Raw genomic sequence first — 20,311 nt, forward strand, 5'->3', positions numbered from 1 at the left:
CCAATGGCAGTGAATTATATAATGTATTTTCCTTTCAGCATATAAAGGATATGGAAGTTCACATAAAATAGTAATGTGTAGGTGGTTGTTTATAAATGAGCTTTATTGACATGTCACTAATGGCTTGTTTTCTGTGGAAAAACATTTAAACCTAGAACATAGAACCATATTTTCCTATTGGAAGAATTCTTATGTTTTAAACTTGCTAAGTTGATTAACAGGGTGTCATTTGAGGACAAATACATAACTGAAAAACAAAAAGCATACACAAGTATACATGGTATGCCATCTTTGTATGAAATGAGAACTCAGAAAAAAGAAATGAAAGGGCTTAATTTTATAAAAATAAACATAGCAAAGGTAAACCAGAAACTAATGAATTTGGTTACCTACAGGGAGTAGGTAGAAAGAATGGGGCAGGGAATGACACTTCTCTGAACATACTTTTTTGTAAAGTTTTGGCTTTTGGAACATATTAATGTTTTACAGAGTTAAAGAGTGAAATTATATAAAAAAAGATGAGAATATTTAAATTGAGTACAAACAGAAACAAGAGAACCTAACCACTTGAAATGAATAACTAACTCTTCAAACAAACAACTAATCCAAGTAATGTGGAGAAAAAGGAACCTTTGTGTGCTCCTGGTGGGGATGCACTCTGGTGCAGCCACTGTAGAAAACAGTGTTTTTGGAAGTTCTTCAAAAAGTTAAAAATAGAACTATCCTAGTATCTGGTAATTGCACCACTGGGTATTTACCCACCCCACCCCCCACCCCCCGCATAAAAAAACACTAATTCAAAGGGATACATGCAGTTTTATGTTTATTACAGCACTATTTACAATAGTCAAATTATGGAAGCAGCCCAAGTGTCCAGTGACTGATGAATGGATAAAGATGTACATACACATATACATACAGTGGAATATTACTCAGCCATAAAAAAGAATGAAATCTTGCCATTTGTAACAACATGGATGGGGCTACAGAGTATAATGCTAAGTAAAATAAGTTAGTCTGAGAAAGACAGATACTGTATGATTTCACTCATATGTGGAATTTAAGAAACAAAACAAATGAGCAAAGGAAAAAAAGAGAAACCAAGAAAGAGATTCTTATCTATAGAGAACAAATTGATGGTTATCAGAGGGGAGGTGGGTGGGGGGATGGGTGAAATAGGTGATAGGGATTAAAGAGTACACTTATCATGATGAGCACTGAGTATTGTATAGAATTCTTGAATTGCTATATTGTACACCTGAAACTAATAAAACACTGTATGTTAACTATACTGGAATTAAAATAAAAAAAAACTTAAAGAACTAATCCAAGTAGTTTTGGAACAGTAATTTGACTATATACTGTCAACAGTATTATTAGTTGTCTTATTAAAAACAACAAAAGATTGCAAACAAATCTTGAGTGCTTTGCAGTTTTGTTTTTAGCAGTGCTATGAGTGCAGGAATTCTGAAACTATTTTGTGTATGTGATAAGAATGACCAAATGTGAAAATATATTGCTGCTGTTAGGAACCAAAGATCTAATGTTTGAGAAGAGGTGAGAATATGGAAAGAGGGAAGGCAAGGAAAAAACCTTTATCACTATGAACTCATGAATTTTAAAAAGGCCGACTAGGGGCGCCTGGGTGGCGCAGTCGGTTAAGCGTCCGACTTCAGCCAGGTCACGATCTTGCAGTCTGTGAGTTCAAGCCCCGCGTCGGGCTCTGGGCTGATGGCTCAGAGCCTGGAGCCTGTTTCCGATTCTGTGTCTCCCTCTCTCTCTGCCCCTCGCCTGTTCACGCTCTGTCTCTCTCTGTCCCAAAAATAAATAAACGTTGAAAAAAATAAATAAATAAAAAGGCCGACTAATAGAAGGAAGGATGGAGTTAGAAAATCACCACAGTATAACCACCTTAGTAAAAACTAAGGTAGACTATCTTCCCAGTGTGGGTGGGCATCATTCAATCTGTTGAGGGGCTAAATAGAACAAAAGTAGAGGAAGGGGGGATTGGTGCCTTGCTTGCCTGCCTGAATTGGGACACTGCTCTTTTCCTGCTCTTGAACTAGGATTTATACCATCAGCTCTCCTGATTATCAGGCCTTTGGACTTGAACTAGAATCACACTGCTGGCTTTCTTGGGTCTCAGGCTTGCAGATGGTAGATGGTGAGACTTAGCCTCTATAATTTTATGAGCCAATTCTTCATCATCAATGTATCTCTATATATGCAAGTATTTATATATATATACACACACATATATATCTCATTATCAATACATTTTAAGAATTATATCTATACCATTTTATCTTTGAATATTATATTTTATTAATACTGTATTATTATTATATCCTTACATATATATGTATCTGCTATTGGTTCTGTTTCTCTGGACAACCCTAACCTACACAATTGCCAAAACAAAATATAAAATGCTATGATCATTTAAAATTGATGTACAAAAGTGAAATGTTCAATTTAAGATTAAAAAAAAACCCAAGTCTTTAGAATGGCTTTACAGGATAATAAAAGAAATTTAAACAAGTGGAATAAATGAAGAACCCATTACTAAAGCTGGTAAATGGCTTTACTGACTAGGATTGAATAATTTTATGAGTGGAAAAAACAATCAGCAAGCCATAATTTTTATCTAATGAAAAATATCTTGGCTTGTCCTTAAGTTCACTAATTTTAGTATCAAGTCATGGAGTACTATACATAAATAACAGCGATCTTTAGAAATTAAAAATATAGGCAAATTCCTAAGTGAACCATAACAAGGGTTCTTGTTCCTCCCTTGCTACTTGAAAGCCCACCGCTATGAGAGCGGTTGTTAAAAATCTGTATATAAGCAAATTGATGGGTTCAGAAAAATAAGTAAGGGAAGAAAGTATAAAAAGTTAGAGTAGCTTAAGAGGAGCTGATTGGGAGGAGAGCAAAGGTAAGTTTGGCTTCTTATGTGGTATTGCTGTTGTTTCAAAACATTTCCTCCTTCACTGCCTACTTTTACTCCTAAGTTTGTTACACTTTATATAATTATATCAGAAATTCATTTGGTTTCACAGGTATCTGCTTTCAAAATAGGATTATACATGATTCAAAAACTGTTACTTGCCACTTGCTCTCACCGTATGTCCTTTTGGAAAATTTGAGATTTTTACATCTGTATATCTTGCCAATTTAAAAAGACATTAAATAAGTTAAACAAAAAGAGAATGCTTGTCTCTCAATATCTAGTTGAGATTGATTTCACTGAGGAAATGGGAACTTTGCTTAGGGAAAGGAAGGAGTAGTAATTTACAGCAAAAATATTTGTGGGACAGGGTACATGAAAAGATTTGGAGCTGGGGCAACATGGCTAGGAACAGCAGCTAGTAAAAACAGATTAAAGGGGTACAATAACGTACGAGATGCCAAAGAAAATTTCTTTGAGAAACTCTTCCCTTTGTCCTTGCTGTACTCTAAAGGGCATTCAATTTTTGTATATTTTAACCTAGACTAATACTATAGTTCAGCTACATTATGAAAAAATAGACTTCTGGAGTTATAACCACAAATTACAACACCGTTTGTATGGAAAATGCATTCTGAATTCCACTCAAATGATTTAAAAAACATTTTGAAACATACCTTATAACCTTTTTCTAAGTTTGGAAAGGTATGCTAACTTACAACATAAGACCAAAAGCTCCCAAAGGGGAGAAACTTCATCTTCTTCATCTTTACCCATCCATCACATTGTGTGGCACACAGACGATATAGCTGAAAGGGTAAATGAGCTGAACATATGAACTACTTTGAAAATTTAACCCCCTATTCTGCTTAATTCAATTTTTCCAGCCTCACTGGATAGATGTAAGTATTCTTTCCAGAACATATGTGGAAAGTAGATTTTTGTAGATAATATCTTCATTCAAGGCAACACTGGCTGGCCAATATGAAAACAGTTGGATGCTGGCATATAGGTCCCCTAGGTTCTTCCGGATCCCTTAATCTGCTGGCTTCATTCATTGTGTTCCTAGCTCTTGAGCCAGATCTTTGTGAGGCATTATGTTCCCAGACAATGTATTATTTTTCCACCTATGTAAAATCTGAAAAGGGCATTTTCCTCAGTTTTACCTTAAGCTAGTCTCTTATTCATGGGCTTGGAAACTGGGCTCAATGAGTATTAAAATTAAGATATCAGATACCATGATCACATGAACACTGTAAAATACACCACAAAGTATTTTCTTCTTTGAAAAGAATACTTAGGGATGCCTGGGTGGCTCAGTCAGTTAAGTGTCAGGTCATAATCTCATGGTTTGTGAGTTCCAATCCCACACCAGGCTCTCTGCTGTCAGTGTGGACCCTGCTTCCGATCCTCTGTCTCCCTCTCTCTCTGCCCCTATCATGCTCGGGCACGTACTTTTGTGCATGCTATCAAAAATAAATAAACATTAAAAAAAGAAAAGAAGAATACTTCAACTCAGATATAAACTTTTTTAATTTCTGCAAATAAGTTATTTCTCTTACATTATTACTTTTACAAATATGACCCTTTTCTTTCAAGACACATGTGTGTGTGGCACAAAAACAGACACTCAGATCAATGGAACAGAATAGAAAACCCAGAAATGGACCCACAAACGTATGGGCAACTAATATTTGACAAAGCAGGAAAGAATATCCAATGGAATAAAGATGGTCTCTTCAGCAAGTGGTGCTGGGAAAACTAGACAGCGACATGCAGAACAATGAACCTGGACCACTTTCTTATACCATACACAAAAATAAACTCAAAATGAATGAAAGACCTAAACGTAAGACAGGAAGCCATCAAAATCCTCGAGGAGAAAGCAAGCAAAAACCTCTTTGACCTTGGCTGCAGCAACTGCTTATGCAACATGTCTCCGGGGGCAAGAGAAACAAAAGCAAAATTAACTATTGGGACCTCATCAAAACAAAAAGCTTCTGCATAGCGAAGGAAACAATCAGCAAAACCAAAAGGCAATCGAAAGGGAGATATTTGCAAACGACATATCAGAAAAAGGGTTAGTATCCAAAATCTATAAAGAACTTATCAAACTCAACACCCAAAAAACAAATCATCCAGTGAAGAAACGGGCAAAAGACATGAATAGACACTTCTCCAAAGAAGACATCCAGATGGCCAAATGACACATGAAAAAATGCTCAATATCACTCATCATCAGGGAAATACAAATCAAAACCACAATGAGATACCACCTTACACCTGTCAGAATGGCTAACATTAACAACTCAGGCAACAACAGATGTTGGTGAGGATGCGGAGAAAGAGGATCTCTTTTACATTGTTGGTGGGAATGCAAGCTGGTGCAGCCACTCTGGAAAACAGTATAGAGGTTCCTCAAAAAGCTAAAAATAGAACTACCCTATGACCCAGCAATTGCACTACTAGGCATTTATCCAAGGGATACAGGTGTGCTGTTTCAAAGGGACACATGCACCCCCATGTTTATAGCAGCACTATCAACAATAGCCAAAGTATGGAAAGAATCCGGATGTCCATTGATGGATGAATGGATAAGAAGATGTGGTATATATATACAATGGAATATTACTTGGCAATCAAAAAGAATAAAATCTTGCCATTTGCAACTATGTGGTCAGAACTAGAGGGTATTATGCTAAGCCAAATTAGCCAGAGAAAGACAAATGTCATATGACTTCACTCATATGAGGAATTTAAGATACAAAACAGATGAACATGAGGGAAGGGAAGCAAAAATAATATAAAAACAGGGAGGGGGAAAAAACATAAGAGACTTTTAAATATAGAGAACAGAGGGTTACTGGAGGGGTTGTGGGAGGGGGGATGGGCTAAATGGGTAAGGGGCATTAAGGAATCTACTCCTGAAATCATTGTTGCACTATATATGATAACTAACTTGAGTGTAAATTAAAACAAATTAAAAAGACACATGTGTATAATTATTTTAAAAACAACAAACTTACTCATCATTGTCTTTTGTTGTAGATTCCTTCCTTTCATTTAAACTGAGGTGATTCATTTTTTTCCTCTTTCCTATATACATACAGTAAAAAGAACATAAAGTTAAGGGAAAATTGTCAAGTTTTAAATAGAATTAGTTCGCCAAAGTTTAAATAGAAGCTAAAGGGGTAGACAAAAGGGAATAGGAAAAGAAAAAGTATCCTGCAATTTGTTATGGGAAAAAAGTCATTATTATGAATAACTTTTCAATAGCTATTTTGTTTTTTTATTTTAAAATCTCCACCCCCCTCTTTTTATATTTTAGAAAGAGTGCATGGGGGTGGGAGAGGTTGGGTGAAGGAGGAGCAGAGGGAGAGAGAGAGAGAGAGAAAGAATCTTAAGCAGGCTCTACACTCAGCACAGAGCCCCATGCGGGGCTCAATCTTATGACCCTTGAATGATGAACTGAGCTGAAATCAAGAGTTGGATGCTCAACCATCTTAAGCACTCAGGTGCCCCCCCCCCCAATCTCTCAATTTTTTATTCATGAGGACATTATATAGGAAAAAGAATCTTTACTAGATGACGGATACTTTCATCAGATAGTTTAATAAAAAACATTATTTTAAAGTTTCTAGTTTGTATTGTTTCACCCCTATTTTTTGCCTCAAAGTTAACAAGGGGTTGGTGCTATGCTTCTAGCTAGAAAATAGTGAGTTCCTAGTGCTATCACAGTAAAATAAATTTGATATTAGGAATCAACGTACCTGATTTTAACTGCATATTGAAAAAATGCATATTGATTTAGTAAATTCTTGGAAAGATCTGTGTGCTGGGTTGAAATGTAAATTTGATTTTATAGTTCTGGTAGAATATGATGTTTGCACTTATTAGTGGTCAATTACTATTATCATAGATAATATTAGTCATAGATAATTGTTTTATAGGCTCCCCATTTAGTTATTTTTTTCTACTGTACTGCATAGTACAGTAATCCATATACTTTAAACATATTTGATGTATAATAATACAATAATTTAATTTAAATACAACAATAATACAAACAATATTTGAGAACATATTAGCAAAAAGATTCTTAACGTCTTACATATACTGGCCTTTAATAAATGTTTGTTGAATGAATAAGGAAGCAAATAAATGAATAATCCAAACTTTTCACTGAAAAACAGTCCAGAGAAATCACTTTTTAAAATGTATAACTGGTGGGGCGCCTGGGTGGCTCAGTCGGTTAAGCGTCCTACTTCGGCTCAGGTCATGATCTCACGGTCCGTGAGTTCGAGCCCAGCGTCGGGCTCTGTGCTGACAGCTCAGAGCCTGGAGCCCGTTTCAGATTCTGTGTCTCCCTCTCTCTCTGACCCTCCCCTGTTCATGCTCTGTCTCTCTGTGTCTCAAAAATAAATAAACGTTAAAAAAAAATTAAAAAAAAATGTATAACTGGTAAAAAATAAATAAATAAATAAAATAAAATGTAGAACTGGTGACAACCTCTACGTATTTTTATGCAGTTCCATTTGTTCAACAACTGGCACAAGAACTCTTACTCAACATTCTCATTATTTTTCTAAAAAAGTTGTTTGATACAATCTACCATGAAAACCTAGCTCACATTCTACAACAGAAAATTAATGTGAGCCACTTATGTAATTCAAACTCTTCTACTAGTGAAATTCTTTCGAGGAAAAAAATAGTGAAATAACCTTTAATATTTCATTTAACCCAATATACACAACATACTATAATTTTAACACACAATAATATAAGATTATTAATGAGATCATTCATATTCTCTTTTTCACACCATCTGATCTCTGGTGTGTATTTTACACTTACAGCACATCTCGATGCTGATCTACCTTCTAAATGCTCTATACCTAAACATATTGGACAGTACAGCTTTATGTAATACTTCAGGAGGATCCAATACTTCCAGATGAAACCCAGTACACAGAAAACACAAAGGCAATTTCTTTACATTTTCAAATGTGATTTATTAACATATCAGAGTAGTCTGGAACGGACTTTCCAATGCTGGTTTACTCTTTTTTCTTCACTTAATTCTTATTCCATTACTCTTACTTGCTCCTATTACTAGAGGAAAAGCTCATTTTTACTTATACCAAATATACTTATACCAAAGTATACTTACTTTGGTAAGTAAGTTTACTTATACCAAATATACTTATACCAAAGTATATTTTCTATTCTCTGGTATTTGTAATTTCACTAAGTTGGTTCAGAAACTGATGAACAATAATTACCCTCATTATTACTTTGGATCTGCGGCTTCTTTCAAAAAAATCATGTAACTAAATTATCTCAAAATAGTCTTTAAAATCCCAAAAAGAAAATCTTGTGATTCAGAAGTTGTGCTAAAGTACTAGTTATCTCTCTTGTTTATTAACTTTTTATTATTTGACTTGTCTATATCCCTAAATTCCAAATAGTAAGAGTTTATTTAACAAAGAATTAAAGGGAAAAACAGTAACAATATTTTATTTATGATTTTAGAGAACTTTGAGGAAAAAGCCTATTAAAATCCATCTCTTTTTAAAAACAATCAAGCTAAAAATGTATCTGTTTTGTAGAAAACTACAAATGAAATTCCAGGATACACATTGAACCTTTATTTCAGAGAATCTTTGCCTAAAGGTTAATACTAGTTTCCTGAATTTTGTACTATGCTGTCTGCATTCAATAAAGCTCCAAAATTAAGTTACTTTGTTCCTTTAACTTGTAATTAATTTTCACATTTTAGTACCATCAGTCAATAAAGTTAGGCGAGAAATAGTAAAAGAATGCTTTATTTGAATTTTCACCAGGTGGTCAATGCCTGTTGAAACATTTTTATTATTGTAAGGGGATTAGTTAGATATCTTATCCTATAAAATGCAATCAATAGCATTAATCTCCATCTTCTCATGGAAGGACTTACGCTTCTGATATACTTTCCAACTGTTAAATAGGAGGAGTTTTAATATCTCTAAGAATAACACTTGGACCAGTTATCAGAGACTGTTTAGACTCTACTATATCATTAAGAGTATTCCAGGGGTGCCTGTGTGGCTCAGTTGGTTGAGCGTTTGACTTTGGCTCAGGTCATGATCTCATGGTTTGTGAGTTTGAGTCCTGCTTTGCGCTCTGTGCTGACCGCTCAGAGCCTGGAGCCTGCTTCAGATTCTGTCTCCATCTCTCTCTGCCTCTCCCCTACTAATGCTCTGTCTGTCTCTCAAAAATAAACACTAAAAAAATTAAAAAAAAAAAAAGAGAGTATTCCAGTTACTTAATAATTACTTCCTTGATTTCGTTTCATTCTATTAACAATGAACATATGTTAAAGAGCCACAGATTATAAATGGTCTTTTTCTTGCTAGGTGTACATAACAAACAGTTGTGTATGTGGCTCCCTTTAAAGGAGTTTCACAATACACTGATGAAAAATGTACCATCACTGAATCTGGACTATATTCAAAATTGTATTTAGACTTTCTGGTAAGGCTCAAGGAGCCCTTTCTCTAACCAGTGAAGATAACTTTCAACAGACCACAATGTTTAGAAATACAATCAATGACCTTAATGATAATGGCTAACACTTACACAGTATTTTTAGGACCAGGAACTGATTTAAGTGTTACGTATATAAACTAATCTGCAAAACTGAATTGGTCACTCTTATTCCCATTTTACAGATGAGGAAACAGAGGCACAGAATGACTACATAACTTATCCAACGCCCTAAAGCTAGTAAGTGGCAGAGTTAGGATCTAAACCCAGTCATCTGGCTACAAAGATTGTTCTCTTAACCAGGATGATACACTTATTTAAACAGGTTTAGGTTGGTATTATGCTGTTTCCAGATATGTACACTTTATAGTTGACATACATCTTAGGCATCATTTGGTCCCAAACCAAAAGTTATGAGTTGAGGAAAACCTTGACCCAGACAGGTTCAAGTGATTTGTCTAAGGTATTACACACTAGTTAGTAATTTTTTTCTAAAAGAGTTATTGCCAGATCAAGTTAGAGCCTGTAGGCTAAGAGGCAAATGAAATCATGTTATTCTTTTAGTTAACCGCATTATTATTATTAAACAAGAGTGGAGAGTGAGGACCCTCTTTAGAGGATCAATTTATGAAAAATAACAATGCTAATGGTTCCTTTTTTAAAATTCAAAATACTTTTATTGAGTCCCATGTATGGAAATGTAATATTGTTAAAATATTTCCTATATTATTGAAAAGAAAGGTATCAATGAGAAAATCAATTGCTTTTTAGCTATTAAAACATTAATATTTGAGAAGCAGAATGGTAAGTTTTTAAAGCTTTCACCCTAATTAGACTCACATTAAGAAGCATTTGGCTCATATATCTCAAACTGCTCATCAGATATTTAAACTGATAATTTATCAGCTCCTTTGAAATACATATTGTCTGTCCCTTCTCCCACTTAAAAAGAAATCAGTCTTGCCAGAGATCTACCATTTGATTAGTCTTTTCAAAGAACCTGCTTTTGATTTTATTGCTTTTCTTTATTATTATCTTATTTTCTATTTAATAGTTTCTATCTTTTACTATTTCCTTTCTTATATTTTGGGAAGTTCTATTTTTTTCCATCTTTTGGAGTTGAATGCTTGCCTCATGGGTTTTCAATCATTCTTCCTTCTTGTTTTTAAAATTTTTTAAAAATGTTTATTTATTTTTGAGAGTCAGATAGAGACAGAGAATGAGCAGGGAAGAGGCAGAGAGAGAGGGAGACACAGAATCTGAAGCAGGCTCCAGGCTTTGAGCTGTCAGCACAGAGCCTGATGCGGGGCTTGAACTCACAAACCGTGAGACTGACTAAGCCACCCAGGCGCCCCAATCATTCTTCCTTTCTAAATATATGCATTTATAAGTATAAAATTTCCACTAAGAACTGTTTTAGTATAATGCAGTATTCAGGTGTAAATTTTTCCTGTAAGTTTTCTGTTTTCATTATCATTCCATTTTAAATATTTTATACCTTCCTTTATGATTTTTCTGAACAATGAATTATTTAGAAGTTTCCAGGTTTCCAAACATGTGGGCTAAAAATTTTTAGAGGGCTGCCTTTTTATTATTGATTCCTAATTGCATGAAATTTTGGTCAGAAAATTTGATAGTAATTTTTAGTATGTTGAGACTTATTTGTGACTCCATACTGGCTATATATATTTTTTGGGGGGGGGGAGGTAGGGGCAGAGAGAGAGAATCATATGCAGGCTCTGTGCTTAGTGTGGGGCCCAACTTGGGGCTTGATTTCACGACCCTGAGATCATGACCCAAGCCAAAATCAAAAGTCGGACACCCAACTGAATAAGCCACCTAGGTGCTCTCAAACTGGCTATATTTTTGTTAAAGTTCTGTCATGCTTTATCATGTGTGAGGTATTATACTTGTTTGACCACAGTTTGTTAGATCATGCTTGCTAGCTGTGTTTAAATTGTTTACGTCTGTCCTAAGTTTTTTATCTATTTCATCAGTTTCTTAAAGTATTTTTTAAGTTTATTTATTTATTTTGGGGGAGAGAGAGAGAGAGAGAGAGAGAGAGAGAGAATGGGGCGGGGGGCAGAGAGAGAGGGAGAGACAGAATCCCAAGCAGGCTCCACACTCTCAGTGTGGAGCCCATGTGGGGCTCGAATCCAGGAATCATGAGATCATGACCTGAACTGAAAACAAGAGCCAGACACTTAATTAACTGAGCCACCCAGGTGCCCCTGAAAGAGGTAGTTTAAAATCTACTATGATTTGGGATTTGTGGGTCTCTCCTTATAATCCTGTCCCATTTTGTTATGTTTTGTTTGAGTTTTTGTTTTAGATGTACATAGTTTCAGGATTCTTTTTCTGATAGTGACTCTTCCCTTTTCCCACTATGTAAAGAGTTCTATTATCTTCAATAAAGCTTTTTTGCCTTAAAATCTATTTTGGTCTATATTAATATTCTTATGCCAACTATAACTTTTTTTAAAGCCAATATTTGCTTTCTTTTCTTAAACATCCTATATCTTTTCTTAAAACATAAATAAAGATATTAATAAAAACAGTTAAAATATGTGTTGAAAACTTAAATACATGTCAGGTACTGTTCTAAGTGCTTTTTGTATATGAATTTATTTAATTCTCACAACAATCCTAGGGTAGATATTATTACTTTCCCCATTTTACATGCAAGTAAACAAAAACTCAATTATAAAGTCAATTAACAGATATTCTATCTGCTCCCTAAAAATTACAAGAATCTTAAAGCACTTTAGCTTCTTCCTGCTCCCTCATCAATATTCCATGCTATCACAGTCTATTATTTGTTTTTAACTCCATCTCTCAAATTGTCTTTTGCTTTATGGTCAGTGGAGTTTGTAGTCACATTTTTATAATTAGATTTATAATTAGATTTACCACCAGGTTTGCTAATTTATTTTTTCACCATTGCTCTTTGCAATCCATTCCTTTACTGGAGGCTCAGTTTGCTTATGTAAGTACACGTTTTAGTAGTCCTTTCAGGGAGTATGTGTGAATGGTAAATTCTTTCTGACTTTGTCTGAAAAAAATCTTTATTTCATCCTCAGTTCCTGAATTAAAAAAATCAGCTGTGATTTTTAGTTGGTATCATTCTACTTCCTGTTAGAATCTATTGCTATAGATGAAAAGTCTACTATCAGTCTGTCATTCCCTTGTAGGTTAGATGTCTTTTCTTTGGTGGCCTTAAAAAGTTTCTCTTTGTCTTTGATGTTCTGTAGTTTTACCATGATATGACTAGGTAAGGATTTGTTTTAATTCATCCTGCTCAAACTAAGCATGCTATTCTAACCTGGAAATTCTCATCTTTTCTTAATTGTGAAATTGAAATTATAAAAAAAACCCTGATGGTCCTTTTGTCTTAGAATACTGCCTCAGCCCCATTCTCCCTATTTCCTCCTTGTGGAACACCTATTTGACATATGTTGGAGCTTCTTATTTTATTCATCATTTTTTTTTATCGTTTTATCATATTCTCCATCTCTTTATCTCTCTGTGCTATTACACTGCTACCGTCTGGCTGATTTCTACAGATCTACTGTCTAATTCACAAGGACTCTCTTTGACCATGCAAATTTGTTGTTTATCCTTCCACTCAATTATTAAATACTAAGTCTGATGCATCCTTCCTCTTCACCGAAAACTTAATAGTTTGGAGAAATTTGCTAAGGAGTAGGGGAGGGCAGCAATATAATGATACACACACATAAACATATATAACAGTGAGAAACATATACAATGATAAGTAAATAAATATACATATCTCCAAAGTATAAACTGGAATCAGTCACCCTATTTTTGGCCCACATGTAGAATCTATGCAGAGGGAAGACTTAGAAACAGATCTTTCTTTCTTTTAGAAGTACAAATAGATTTAAATTTGGTATTAAGTCATCTGTTCACACAGTACATAGTTCAAATGTATATAGAAAGTACTTAGAAATACCCAGAGGAAGGGGTGCTTGGGTGGCTCAGTTGGTTAGGCATCTGACTCGATCTTGGCTCAGACCATGCATGATCTCACAGTTTGTGAGTTTGAGCCCCACATTGGGCTCTACGCTGACAGCACAGAGCCTGCTCGGGATTCTGTGTCTCTTTGTTTCTGCCCCTTTCCTACTTGCACTCTCTCTCTTTCTCTCAAAGTAAACAAACTTAAAAACAAAAAAAGAAAAGAAAAGAAATACGTAAAAGAAGAGTATTTTAGGAGGAAGAGTATTTCAGGTTGAGAGACGTGCAAGTGCAATGACCTTGTGGCAGGAAGCAGTTTGACATGATTGATTAATAGCAAGATAGTAAGAGTGGTTAAGGTAGTGTAAACATGGGAAGGGTAGTAGAAAATGAGATAGACGAGGTGGTCAGGTATTAGATGATATATGGCCTTAAAAGTCATGATAAGGTTTTGAATTATATCCTAAGTGTGATGGGAAGTGAATTGCACCTAAAACGCCCTTGAAAATGCTATTTAAATAAAAGAGCTTATTTAAGTTGCACCTTATGTTTTGTATAATATTTAAAAACTGAGATCTGTTAATAGAAGTTATGGGATCATTTGGAACTTAAATTACTTCATAAGAGTCAGACTTTCTTATTTCTAAAATGTGTATAAGATGACATATCAGGATGAGCAATGTAATGATTACAAATGACATAATGTGATATAAGATCCTAGAGAATTCTCCTATTTTCAGACTTTTGTATGTGAGATATATATATCAAAGAATATATAAGACATATATGTACAGTTTAATGAACCAGTATAACCACCATGTAAGTTAAGAAATAGAATATTACCAGCACCCCAGGAACCTTGCTGTATGACTTTTTAAAAAAGAGCTTACTTAGTACTATAATCTGTGATAATTATCCACTTAAATGTCAACTGGGATCACGTGACCAGTCTTTTTATAGGCAAAAGGAATGTTCCCTTAAGTCCATATTTAATTTCAATATGGAAATCGAGCAGGTATCCACTTAAAATCTATTCACATTTCAGTATGGTGATGTGCCATCTTTAAGGCACTAATTTTTAATTTTAAACAAAAGATATATCAAGTGTATTAAAAACAGATAGAGCTTGAAGAAAATGTATACATCTTCATACATTTTTGTGAAAGCAAACCTAATAGTAATAGCTTTAAGATAAAAAGCATTTGATTAAAGTAAAATAAAAGTCATTCAAAAGTTTAAGATCTTATTATAGGTTTCATTACAACAAATTGGGTAAAATGAGATTTCTTTGTTTCTGTGTGGCTTCTAGTATATTCTTAGCACTCAATAAATGTTAAACAATAAAATATGAATTAGGCTAATCACAGCACATCTAAAATATATTTTATTAAATTTGAGCCTACTTAGAATTTTATATTACAGAAACTTGACATGTTACTAATTCATGACTTTTTGTAATATTAAAAATTAAACCTATGAAATCTAGATTCATATATCTTTAAAAAATATTTTAGCAATAAACTACCAGAGAACAAGAAATATGCATGGCCAAAATTAACAATATTTCAAAATAAACAATTTCATAGTAAAATTAGGCTATCCTCTAGTAGAAAACTACAACTTTTTTGCAAATCCATTTAAAATAGTAAAGGAAAAGAAGGGAATGAAATATAATAAATAAAAGCAAGCTATATAAAGATAAATGAAATGTGAATAAAACTAAACAGACAACATGAATAAAAATAACATTTAGAGGTATCTCTCTTAAACTGTAGTGCAGCAGTACCTGAATTATATGCCCTTTAATTTATGCACATGATGGATACCTTGTTAAGGGGTGTATCTGTAACCACTGTAATTGATAGTAGCTGAAGGCAGTCAGACCATAATTTCTGTTTAATGGATGGGACAGTAAGGGAACAAAGTCTGCAGTAGCATTTTAAAATAAGTGCCTAGAAAGTTTACATTTATGTCCAAAGTAGTACCTATATTCTAGCCTTCTTTATGTTGAATTCTTTAAGAAAAATCAGCTGCAGCAAGATCCATATATTATTAAATAAAAATTCTGATTTAGCCAATAAGTAGAAAAATATTACAATAAATGGAAAAGAATGTTCAACTAACCATTTGATGGTTCACTTTTGTGGTCTTGTTCTTTAGAGCTTGCAGGAGAAGCAAATGGGCTCATTTGACAAGTTCCAGTTGTTGGAGAGTAAGTTGTAATACTGTTCTTCCTTGGGATTTTTGAAGAATCAAATGACTGAAAATAAATATTAATTTGAGACAAAAATACATTTAGTTGAGAATGTCTTTTAAAACTTGCAAAATTCAAACCAGTATGATTTTCCTTGATCTTTCTTTCAGATTTTAAATATACTCCATTACCACCTCCAAAGTGAACACTATTTTTTCAACTTTTGTAGCTATTTCAGGTCTCCACACTAATTAGGGCATCTCAACTTGATATTTATGAAATTTTAATATTAAAAGTTTACTACCATCTGAGATGGTATTTCCAAACAGTTTAGAGATGACTGACTCTCCCAATTATATCCTGACTTTTGCCGTCTGCTGGACCTGAAGTATAATTATGGGGCTAGGCCAGGGAAACCGTCATAAGTTTCTCTTAGGAAAATCCACAACGAAGTCCTAGGAAGGATAAGTGCTGTCTTAAACCTTCACAAATTTGCTCTGACACAGTGACTTGTCTTAAGGATAACCAAAATAATGTTCAAACAATTGAGTATGGCATTTAAGGGCCTTGAGAATTTGGTCTATCCTATGCAAATCCTCTCTGCAGCTTTCTCCTCTGTGTTCCCATACACCTCGCACATACCTCTTACTGGCGATAGTAAATTTTATTTTATTTTTGAGAGAGAGAGCACCCATGTGAGTAGGGGGGATGCAGAGAAGGGACAGAGAAGAGGGGGAGAGAATCTTAAGTACGCTGGGACTGGAGCCTGAAGCAGGGCTCAATCTCATGATCAAGAGTTGAGTGCTTGGGGGTGCCTGGGTGGCTCAGTTGGTTAAGCATCCAACTCTTGATTTTGGCTCAGCTCATGATTTCATGGTTCCTGAGGTCAAGTCCCGCATTGGGCTTTGTGCTGACAGCAGAGCCTGCTTGGTATTCTCTCTCCCCCTCTCTCTCTGTCCCTCACACTCTCCAAATAAACTTTAAAAAAAAAAAAAAATAGCCAGCCTAAAATAATCCTTATATTAAAAACAAAGGGGTTGGGTGTTTAACTTGTTGAGGCCAGTCATACACAGAGTGTCGGGATACTGAGGCTTTTCTTTCCAGGAAGCAGATTTATTTGTGCCAACACAGGCTCAGCAGGCTAAGATCTCCAAAAGGCTAAGCCCTGAGTGCAGCGGAGTGTGTGTGTGTGTGTGTGTGTGTGTGTGTGTGTGTTGCCTTTTGTACAATTTTTGCTCCTTTGTCTTCCATATATGATAACACACAGGCTGATTGGGCGGTCCATGTTAGAGAGTCAAGAGGAATGTTGCGCATGAGCACAGAGCCAGGCTGTCTTCCTTGTCTTGAGGTTTTTACCACATTCCTTAGGGAGGGGCTCTACCACAAACTGACTAAGCCACTCAGGTACCCCTGGAGACAGTAAATTTTAATAATTGTTTACATTTCTGTCTGCCCCATTAGAATTTGAGTTCCTGAAAATAAATGTCATTTCTTCATCTTTGTACCCTAGAACTCAAAAATGTGTGGATGAATGAATGATGTAAAAGGAACAGTCCAGTAACCTTGGCTAAGCCACTCTACCTTGAATACATTCATTTGTTCATTCGTTCTCATCTAATGTGAAATGACCCCTGTAGTCTCAGTCACTTAGACTATGCACATTTGGGCCTCAGCTCATTCTGTGATCTAGCTGGAATGCCCTCTTTCTTATCTTCCCCAAGATCTAGTCTTTCTTTTGTTTAGGTCCTCATTTATGATCCACTTCCTCCCGACACCCATTATCACACTATTAACTGCTTGTTCTTCTGAATTCCCTTTAAATTGTTTTCTGTAATGCTTACTCATCACCCAGCACTTACTAACTAATGTGTACAAAGAAAGAGAACAAATTGTTCTCTGAACAAACAGCAGAGAAGAGGTCTTAGCAGTAGCATAGGTGTTACCAAAAACTGAGAGGAAAGGAAAAATCAAGGTGGGCTGCAGTAATCTTACAGAAGGATTCTTGTAAGGAAGAAAGGTGAAGTTTAGATAAGTGAAAATAAAGGTACGAAAAACCTGAAATCTGGAGGTGATACAGATGGCATAGGCTGGATTGGGGGCATAACAAAAAGTCTGAAAGCTTATGATATTGCCAACATTGTAGAATTAAACTTTTGTTTGGTAGCTGACCTGAAATAGTTACATAATTCTTCATTGTCAACTGTTCTTTATTTCTAAGACACTATGGCAGAAATAGTGGCTGTATCACCTTTTTCAATAATCTTGGTATTAGTTCCAGTGTCTATAGCATCAGTTTTTGTTTTTTTTTACAGTTAAGGTTTTATATGATAAATACTTTTTTTGTATTGGGGGAACAAAAGGCATTCCATTCTTTATTTTATGTATCCATAGTAGCCACAAATATAACTAATACCTTTTTTAAAAATCAAACTATAATATCAAGTTATGACTCTAAAGCAATCTTTTTTGTAAGGTGAAAAGGTTTTAAGTCTCTTTATCAGGTGGTTATTATTACCGCTCCACCTTGAGTTTTCACCTGTTTATATGTATTCAGTCATAAACTATGACATTTATCCAATCCTACCCTACCTTTCCAAGAATTTATTGCCCAGAACTATTTCACTGTGTATGTACAAGAAATGAAAGTCACTACCCTAATGTATATTTATGTCTATCTGTTTTCCTATTTTACCAAAAATTATTTTTTCCAATTGCCAAATATCTAAACATTACAACTATAGATCATACATTTCTCCTTGAAAACCATTTTCTAGCTTTCATAAAATAAGTCTTTGTGTGCATACGTGTGTGTGTGTGTGTGTGTGTTTATTTTTTTCCCTCACCTTAAAATACTGAGGCTTCTCTTCTGCTTTCTTTTTTTTTTTTTTTTTTTTTGGCCATCTATGTTGGTTAAAAGGAAAAATGTCTGTCTACAATTACTATACAAAGAGGGAAAAACGAAAATCTACTGTCCCCTACTATCCCACTAAATATTCTTCAATAAATAACACATTTTTATATAACTGACTATGGATACACATAAGGGCATAATCTTACCTCTCTAAGATTTTTTTTCCTCTTAAAGTTTTACCAAGGTCCTCTAACTTTAAAACCCTGAAGATGCTTAAAAGTGATCCTAGAGCCCACCTAACCCACACCAGGAACAGTTAAGAAGGTTGGGATTTCAGGGAAGACTGAGCTTCTATATGAGAAGTTCGTCATTCTTTCCACTCAGCAATAAGGAGGGCTAGCTACCAGATCCTGTAGAAAACAAAGAAAGAAAAAGTGAGAAGCCTAGATTTAGCTAGAGAAGGGAAAGAATTCAGGATGTGAATAAAATTAAGGAAAGAGAAATCAATAAGTCACAATTCTATAAATAATTTATAACTGCTTGTAATATTTAGTGAGTCCTTAGAGATATTTCACACCACTATTAAGAAAAAAATTCTATGATCAGCCCAAATACCACTGTACTCTTTGTAAAGAGGTCAAACCTTGTATGTTAGCAAAACTAAAATTTGGGCATTGATTTTTCTGTCCAAAAAAAAAAAAAAATGAATGTTCACTTCATAATTTCAAATATATGACATTCTCCTTCAATATCTTTCACAAATTGTAACTTGCTTTGTCACTTTGTTTAAAGCATAGTCTACCAAAAAGGTGCCTGTATTTCATTGATTTTTACCTATTATAAACCATCTGGAAAGTACTAACTAAGGGTTCTTTTAGGATGAAATATGATGGAAAGGATCTGCTATTATTATTATGAACTACTAGCCTATCCTATCGGTGAAATATTTAAAACCCAGGTACTGTAGGTATGTGGGCAACCAGAAACAAAAGAAAAATTAGGGCAATTAAAGGGAGGTAATTCTTTATAACCTTACACTGGTTAATTAGGTCATAGGAATGTCACACCTAAGACATTATTATGCATTACTAGTACTATTATGGAATTTATATTAAAACACTCTAAATACTAGCTCTCTCAGGGACTTTTCACAATTTGGGCCTAGGGTTCCTAGAACAGTCACAGAGATCAACTAACTTCTTATCAGCTGCCACAATTATCATCCTTAATGGTTCTAATAATGTTGGGGTTTTGTTGTTATTTGTAATAGTAGTTATGAAAACCAAAGCATTTGGCACTAACCTCCATGATCTTCCAGGGACAGCAGGGAAAGAATATAACCAATATATTAGATCTGTGGTGATGGAAACATTCTATTTCTTGATTGGATGTCTGACACACAGGGGTATACATTTGTCAAAACTCACTGGATTGTCCACTCAACATCTGTGGATTTCATAATAGTTAATTTTATTTTGATAAAAAAAATTTAATAGGAGGGGCGCCTGGGTAGCTCAGTCGGTTAAGCATCTGACTCTCGGTTTTGGCTCAGGTTTGGCTTCGTGGTTGGCTTTGTGGGTTCGAGCCCCACATTGGACTCTGTGCTGGCAGTGCAGAGACTGCTTGGCATTCTCTCTTTCTGCCCCTCCCCCACTCACACTGTCTCTCTCAAAATAAACTCAAAAATGTTTTAATAGGAAAAATAAAACATTGGCTAAAAAAGGTGATACACTGGAGTTTCTATTTGTGTTCATTATTGTTCTACAATTTAAAAATGTTAAAATATTAATTAAAAAAAATTTTTTTAACGTTT

At 34.7% G+C, this 20,311-nt stretch overlaps 1 protein-coding gene across 6 annotated transcripts in view; it reads right to left on the reverse strand.

Moving 5' to 3' along the window:
* The window catches only part of ITGB3BP (integrin subunit beta 3 binding protein), a 72,533-nt gene that overhangs the window by 24,828 nt on the left and 27,394 nt on the right, over positions 1-20,311 (reverse strand). For all 6 annotated transcript variants that reach the window (XR_015254757.1, XR_015254756.1, XR_015254755.1 and 3 more), the window contains exons 3-4: positions 15,578-15,713; positions 5,977-6,046 (exon numbers count right to left, since the gene is read on the reverse strand). Coding sequence is in view for 3 of the 6 variants with exons in the window: in XM_086717189.1 (XP_086573315.1) it covers positions 5,977-6,046; positions 15,578-15,713 (206 nt within the window). In the remaining 3 variants the exon portion in view is untranslated. The remainder of the gene's footprint in view (positions 1-5,976; positions 6,047-15,577; positions 15,714-20,311) is intronic.

The sequence above is a fragment of the Puma concolor genome, chromosome C1 (assembly GCF_028749965.1).
Source record: "Puma concolor isolate L17-30 chromosome C1, mPumCon1.1.hap2, whole genome shotgun sequence".
NCBI lineage: Eukaryota > Metazoa > Chordata > Mammalia > Carnivora > Felidae > Puma > Puma concolor.